General features: G+C 39.1%; 1 protein-coding gene across 1 annotated transcript; it reads right to left on the reverse strand.

Moving 5' to 3' along the window:
- LOC140839611 (translocase of chloroplast 90, chloroplastic-like) lies at window positions 1–4168 on the reverse strand. The gene is given in 4 exon segments (XM_073206442.1): window positions 1–322; window positions 324–2437; window positions 2841–2976; window positions 3962–4168. Coding segments are annotated over 3 exon segments (2397 nt in total). The 5' UTR covers window positions 2965–2976; window positions 3962–4168; the 3' UTR covers window positions 1–163.
- Between the last annotated feature and the right edge of the window lie 4245 nt (window positions 4169–8413).

Here is an 8413-nt window from a genome sequence, read left to right on the forward strand (position 1 = left end):
AGTGATACAACGACAATCGGGTTCGAGTTATTTTCTCTAAATAATTGAGGAATATTGACAAATCTTTTTCTACTTTATGATATGAAAAAAGTTTAAATTCATGAATTATTTTTCTTTCTCCCATTAAACAGGAAACTAAAAACCCTGTATTACGAAAAAAAAACTACCCTGTTTCAAGAGTTTCTCCACTGCTAAGATTATTTTTTGATTTTCTCCTAAACAGGCATCTGAACATGGAGATAACTGCGACAAGAGCTATTTCCATGTGCTCTGAGCTATTTATCTTTACCCTTAACTGACCCATTTTCTGGCTATTGATACTTGGCGTTCACGGACATTGATGTACTCCGGCTCAATCTAAAGTGAGACAGCAGGTTTCCACCCAAAACTGGTTCTTTGTTAAAAGAAAGGATTGTCATTGACACACTGACCTTTTCATCTCTCACAGGATAGTCTTTCCCTCGTAAAGTCGCTTCAAGACTCCCGCCGTAGGCAACTAGCCCAGCACCTGTCACATGACCTGCATTCATTTTTAAGTTAAGCCTCCTCCGAACTGAGATGCTGTCTTCAATCTTGGAACCAAAAATATATCTATTTCCATGATATGTCACAAGAACACCACATTCAGTGGCATTGTGTTTGAAGTTCTTCAGCTTTGTGTTGCCACGGATGGAACAGATCAATTCTTTGCCGGTAGATTGGACATCCAGGCCAATGCTGCATGCGGGCCCCCTTGGAAATAAGAAGGCTGCTGTTGATTCAGATTGTACATTGAAATCTTGTTTGTCCTTGCTCATTTGTCCCGCGACATGCATAATTGTGTTCTTTGTTACTTCCGTGGTTATCTCAAGGTTGATCCCATCAAAACCTACATCGTGATCCCATCCGTGTGGATCGAGAACTGGTCTTGCTACCAATTGGTCACCTGTAACAAGGCAGCGAAATCTATGCTCGGGGGAACTTGAATCAAAACTTGGAGGGACAGCCATGTCTGGCAGCATAATTGCCTCAGGTGGTCCTTCTTGATTTTCGGCATTCTCATCTGATCCCAAACCAGAAGTACCTTTTTCCTTTCTTCTGATATACTCTTGTTTCAGTAGATTCTTCAAATAAAGTGTCTCCCTGTAATCTAACTCATCAAGATAATCCTTTTTCTCAGATGACGTCAATTTCTGGAATTGAACTCTATTCAGTATACGGATGGGAGGTAGTTGCTCATATTCATTTTCATCTTCCTCTTCCATATCAGAAAAAAAGAATTCGTCAGTTTCTTCACTATCAGCTCCACCTGGATTCAAATGAACACTATGCTTGAGGAAAGACGAGAGTAGATGAGGCAAAGAAGGGTGTCGGACAGTGCTCAAACGCCCCAACTGTATTTTATCCCCATATTCCAAAATGGTATTAACATCACCAAGAATTTTGGTGCATATGCATAATAACATGAACTGGGATGTCCACAGCTGTCCATTTGGAAGTATCTTCCTCCCACTATTATCCATCATACAGTGGGGATGATTCTCCACCAAAATTACAGGGTTTTCAAGTTTAGTATCCAAAATAGCTCGGTGAATTTGGTGTTGTACCACATTGGTGCAGTAACTAACATAAGAATCATAGCTCACAGGATACCCATTTGGACCTTCAGGAAGGGCTGCAGAGGCATGCGTCATAACAATGTTGGTGTTGAACCAAATTGCAGGGCCAAGGATGTCAGTGATAAGCTTCAGTAATGAAAAGTCACGATACCCCATGTCAATCAAGTCGAGACGTTCAAAATACAAAACAACATCCGGTGGCGATTTTCTAATAAATCGCCTCACAGAATGTAAAATTTTCCTATTTTTACTCACATAATTTCTCGACGAAGGCAACAGGCCAGGTGTATCAATAAAAGATATTCTAATGCCATTCACAAGCCCAACAATCTCTTGGACTTGACGCGTGGCAGGATGAAATGCATCAGTTGTCACTTTAGACTCACCAAATATGGAATTTATTGTTGAACTCTTGCCAACACCAGTTCTACCCAAAACAAGTATTTTCAGAGAGAAGTTCAGTTTCGGTACATCTATGGCTTCTTGCTCTGTGGCTGTGACTCGAGCTCTGTCTAATTTAAAATTAGCCCTTTTTAGATCTGATTCACCAGCTCGAATCAAAGTTGCCAGTTGGATCCGATATAAGACCTTTGCCACCAAAAGATTATCTCGTGACAGGCCAACTCGTTGAAGAATACGCAAAAATTTGATTTGTAGAGCTTCAACCATGACAAGAGGCTCCAAATCCGTCTCGTCACTGCTGAGACCAGAGCCAGAAGAACTTTCCATTCCCATGGATAAGGGATGTGCAGCCAACTGATTATCACCATATGAGCATGGCGCCCCAACAGAAACTGGTTCTGGTTGCATGACCAAATTAGTGTTGGCGTGGGTCAACCCTGAAGCTTAAAAATTACGGCAGGCAGCTGCTGTCAGAAAAATTCATAATCTACATAAAGACCCAACCATCTTATTTTAAACTAGTGATTTTCTCTTAATTCAAGATCCTAAGTAATTTAAAATGTCAAAATTAGCCAGTAAAAAATCTGAAAATTTTCTGAATATTTCTCACAAGGAAATTGTGGGTAGCCTATCATTGCAACTTCCTAATCTCACTACTCAAGCTCAACGAGAAATTCCTATCCATGAAATAAAGTATATATAATACTTCATTCCAAAATAAATCTTCAGACTGTATCCAACCAATAATAATTGTATGCTTTCATATCAAAACCCTTACAAAGAAAAGAAACTCCAGCTAAAAAACAACCAAAAGCACCAATGTAAAGGAAAGGGTGTTACCTTGATTCCCTAACTCTTCATCAAGAGACTCGTCTAGATAGTTTTCTGATGCTGAGATTGGTCTCGTAGAACCTTTTGAATTCAATACCATCTGAGATAAAACCCAATCCTTAATGCTTGCCATGCAAACTGTGACCTGTAAAAGGAAGTGAATCAAAGAATAATATTCTCTCAAGTGTAATTAAAACGGACAAACAAGATTTCCAATCATCCAATACCATGCAAAAGAATAGAGCCATGGCAGTGAAATCCTTGTGAAAAAGCATGGAACCAAGAAAAGAACATATCTGTCAAAAAAGTAAATATTTATTTGAGCAGCCTATTATGACAAGAACAATAGGCCTTTGTCCCACTATGTAAGGTTGACTATATGGATCCTCCTACACCGGTGTGCTCTATCCTTTACTATATCCTCATCTATGATCAAAAGAATTTTATTATATGATATCGCTGCTAACCAAGTCTTGCTGGATAGTCGATTGTCTACATAAAATTCAACTGTTGGCATTTTCATCATTCAAGTGCAGATGTTCCTAATTACACAACCTAAAGAAGTTTATGGTGTCCATCGTCTGAATAAGTAAATGACAAAGGACAAGTCTATAGAAGTGAAGGTTTCCGCAGTTCAACTGCGTCAAAAAAAGAAAAGGAAAATCTCGATGACCCTTCAATACAGACAACCCGAATCTTAGGTCGCTAAGTTTTCTTTTATAACCTGATAATTCATATACCTCAAGTTTAATTCATAAACTCCCAGAAAATATGCCCAAAATTACACCACAAATAAACAGACAAGAAGCCACATGCATAAAACATGTCTCGAATCTTCTTCAGATCACTCATTTCACCTCCACAAATATCAAATGAAGCTTTAGAAACTCACAATTGGTACTGAAGTTCAGTACAGCAACACCAATTAACAACTTCCGATATACTCTACTCGGCAAAGAAACAACCGATAATCAAACATTTAAGCAAACAAATGAAACTGGTTTTAACGCAAACAATCCTTAAATTTAAGCCCGCGCTGAAGTAATAAGGAAAAAAATTAGAAAGACAGCTGAAATATCCAATCCAATAGATTCGCAGATAAAAACAAAATAGTTTCTCAATTCCCATACCACAGCCGCCAGCTGTCCGTCTGTCTATCTTCTGAATTGCATCCAACGGATTCTTCAGCTTGTAAAGTTAGAATCTTTGGCGCAGTCGAAGATAACCAAGGATCATCTATCAAGGTGGCGTTTCTTTGTTCACCGTTTCAAAGAAAGATAAGATGCAACGAGGCCGCAACAATTTCACCCAAAACCGTGTATAAGAAGAATGGGGAATTCAGGGAAAAGCGACTGACTTTGATTTATTATTTTAAAAAAATCAATTTATATAAATGTTCCTCAGTAAATACGCACAAATCTATCTATATCATTCAGTCGACTCGAACTTCTGTCGACCCCTTTTCATTTACTTTTTGACGACGATTCTCAATACAAATCGTCTTTCTTTTCCGGACAATTCTCGACACAGATTTTTTCAATCTAAGCAAACTCAATCAGATAAATGACTAACAAAAATCTGATAATATTAACGTTTATTTCGATTAATTTATTCTGTTTTTTCGACTGGCCTGAAAAACAAAGGGTCGACCCACGCACTTGGTCGACCCAAGCCCCACGCTTGGATCCCAAGCGCCTGGTAGATTCAAACTTGGGTCTACCAAGTGCTATTTTGGGTCTATCAAGGCAACTTGGGTCTACCAAGTAGCAGCAAGCGCTTGGGTCGACCAATTCAAGCGTGGGTTGACCGCTACGCTTGGGTCGATCCAATGTCCATAGATGTGCATGAAGAGTTTTCATCTCTGTCAACACAGATGGTCGACGAAGGTTGATCTCTGGGTCGACTCATGTTGATATTGAGTCGACCAAAGTTGTTTTTGGGTCGACCTTTTTTCTAACGCATACACATGAATCCATGGATTTGAAAAATATGACCGATAATTATTTAATTTTTGACGGATAATTACACAATTTTGACCAATGTTTCATGTTTTTAACATATGAATTACATAATTTCACAAGTATATTCTACAATGTTACATGTTATGACATATGAGTCACAATTTCACATATGTTGCATGTATTTTGATATATGAGCCACAATTTCATTTTAACATATGAAACACAATTTCATAAATATGTTACATGTTGTGACATATGAATCACACTTTCACAATTATGTTAAATGTGTTAACATATTAATCACAATTTCATAATTATGTTACATGTATTAATATATGAACCACAATTTCACAATTATGTTACATGTTGTTTTAACATATGAATCACAATTTTTACGTGTTGTTTTAACATATAATCAATATTTCACAACTATGTTATAACCACGGTTTCACAACCAACTATGTTACATCTTGTTTTAACACATGAGTCATAATTTCACAATTATGTTACATGTTTTAACATATTAATCACAATACATGTAACATAGGTGAAATTGTGACTCATATGTCATAATACATGTAACATATGTGAAATTGTGACTCATAAGTCATAACATGTAATATAATCATGTAACATTTTAGAACATACTTTTGAAATTATGTGTTCATATGTTAAAAACACGCAACATTGGTCAAAATTGTGTAATTATCCGTCAAAGTTAAGTAATTATCGGTCATATTTGTCAAATCCATGGATTAACATGTTAGAAAAAGGTCGACCCAAAAACAACTTGGTCGACCCAAAAGCAACATGAGTGGCATCAACCTTGGTCGACCCTTCTGTGTGGACAGAGATGAAAATTCTTCGTGCCCATCTGTGGACATTGGGTGGACCCAAGCGCTTGGTCGACCCACGCTTGGGTTTATCAAGGGTTGGTAGACCCAAACTGCTACTTGGTAGACCGAAATTAGCGCTTGGTAGATCCAAGTTTGGGTCTACCAAAGCTTGGTAGACCCCAAACTGCTACTTGGTAGACCCAAGTTCCCTTGGTAGACCCAAACTTGGGTCGAACAAGGAGCTTGTTGTTTATGGGTAGACCCAAAACTTTGGTCGACTCTTGTTGCTTTGCTTTTGGGTCGACTGAAAGGTATATTCTACAAAAATCAAAAAAATTAAGAGAACAAGAATAGACAAAAATTAATAATTAATAAATAAAAAAAAGTGTGACACACCAAGTAATTATGGATCGTGAGGTGAAGAAAGCCCTATTTGACACGCACCTGGATAAATCACCTGGACCGGATGGTATGTCAGCACTGTTTTTTGAGAAATTTTGGCACATTGTGGGCGGGATATCACTGCGTATGCTCTTGCAGTTCTTAATGAAGAAGCCTCCCTGGAGAGTTGGAACCAGACAGTGGTCACTCTTATTCCCAAAGTTGTAAATCCTCTACTCATGAAATAATTTAGACCTATTAGTCTATGTAATGTCTGCTATAAGATTGTGTCCCGAGCTTTGACAAATCGACTAAGGCCTATCATGGATGATATAATTGATGACTACCAAAGTGCTTTCGTATCGGGACGATTGATTTCTGATAACATAATCCTTGGTTTTGAGGCTATCCACTGGACGCGCAATAGAAAAGTTGGGAAACATAGTTTTGCGGCGTTGAAACTTGATATGAACAAGGTCTACGATAGAGTAGAGTGGCGATTCCTGGAGTAGATGATGAACAGATTGGGATTTGCTCCACTCTGGACAAAAAAGATCTTGAGATGTATCAACAACTCAGTCTCATATTCGTTCCGTATAAATCAGAAGACTTCGGGTAGTTAGTTCCTAAAAGAGGCATTAGGCAAGGCGATCATCTCTCCCCATTCTTATTTGTGCTATGCATGCAGGGCCTCTCATCGATGCTATCATCATTTCAGGAGAGAAACCGATTCAGAGGAATCAAGATTGCAAACTCATGCACAAACCTTTCACAAATGTTCTTTGCGGATGATAGCCTGGTTCTCTTTAGGGCAACCGAGGGAGATTGCGTACAAATTAATCTCTGCTTGGATCAGTACGATAAGGCGTCAGGACTCAGGACAACTAATCAACTTTGAAAATCAAGCCTCTCTTTTAGTCCGAACACAAGGCCAGACGTGATAGACCTCATTAAATCACGGTTATCCATTCCAGTAGCACATGGACATGAAATCATTTTAGGTTTGCCAACTTTCTCAGCCCGGAAATTTACATATCTTCTCGAAAGAGTGGCCAAGAGAATCTCTAGCTGGGGCAACGAATTGTTTTCGGTAGGAGGGAAGGAGCTTTTGATTTAAGTCAGTACTTTAGGCCGTGCCCACATACGCTATGTCATGTTTCCGAATCCCCCAATCCGTATGCAATAGTATTGAACAAGAATGTGCCAAATTTTGGTGGGGCTCTATTGCAGAAAATAGAAAGCTTCATTGGAAAAAAAGTGGGATTATATGTGTAAACTGAAATGTCAGGGATGAATGGGTTTTCGTAAAATCGAGATATTTAATAAAGCTCTCCTTGCCAAACAGATTTGGAGAATTCCAAGGAAACCTGATTCGTTTGTGGCAGAGTCCTCAAAGCCCGCTACTTTAAACATTGAGACATTATGCATGCTCCACTTGGTAGTAACCCATCGTTTGTATGGCGATCCCTCTTATGGAGCAGAACACTATTGGAGGAAGGAATGTATTGGCGAGTAGGGAATGTATGTTCAATCCGTATCTTCCATGATAAATGGGTGCCAAAGTTTCGTAACTTGCTTACCAACTCCGAATTTAAATGAGCTCAAGGTGGGTGCTCTTATTAAGGATGGAAATGGGATGAAGAGGCTATAAGAGGATCAATTCTACCTTATATTGGGGATGAAATCCACCGTATATCCCTCCCGCAAACACCGAGAGCTGATTCTAGATACTGGAAATATGATAGAAAAGGAAGATATTCAGTGAAAGAAGGATACATGGTAGGAATTGGGCTTTACGATATGCTGGAAAATCAAACGACATTACCAATGATGAAGTGGTGGAGGTCCCTCTGGTCACTCACGCTCCCACCAAAAATTAAGATCTTTTGGTGGAGGGTAACCCTAGATTTAATTCCAACATGAAGCAATCTGATAAAGCATCATGTTCCAGTACTGAATGTATCTCCGCTATGCAGGGTTGTGGGAGATACAACGGCTCATGCACTGAATATTGCACTGAGGTCAAAGGATATTGGAAGGGACAAATTCATAAACAGCTCTTAAATCAAGTCCGTGGTTGGGACACGATGGAGATATGTAATTGGATGATGATCCAACTAAGCAAAGCTCACTTTTAGAGGTTTGCTTGTCAAACTTGGAGCGTTTGGTGTGGCAAACTTCGTGTTACCCATAACATCGATGATGCAAAACCAGCTCTGCTGACTCAATGGAATGACAACTATATCGAAGAATTCTGGGCCCTTAGGAATGAATCTCAGACTAACATACCTGAACCAACGGCTGAGGTAACAAAGGTTTGGACTCCTCCATCCACTCAACACCTGCGGCTTGATGTGGATGCGGCTGTTAATGAGCAACTCAATATCTATGGGGTTGCTGGGGT

The sequence above is a fragment of the Primulina eburnea genome, chromosome 8, assembly GCF_022965805.1.
Source record: "Primulina eburnea isolate SZY01 chromosome 8, ASM2296580v1, whole genome shotgun sequence".
Lineage (NCBI taxonomy): Eukaryota > Viridiplantae > Streptophyta > Magnoliopsida > Lamiales > Gesneriaceae > Primulina > Primulina eburnea.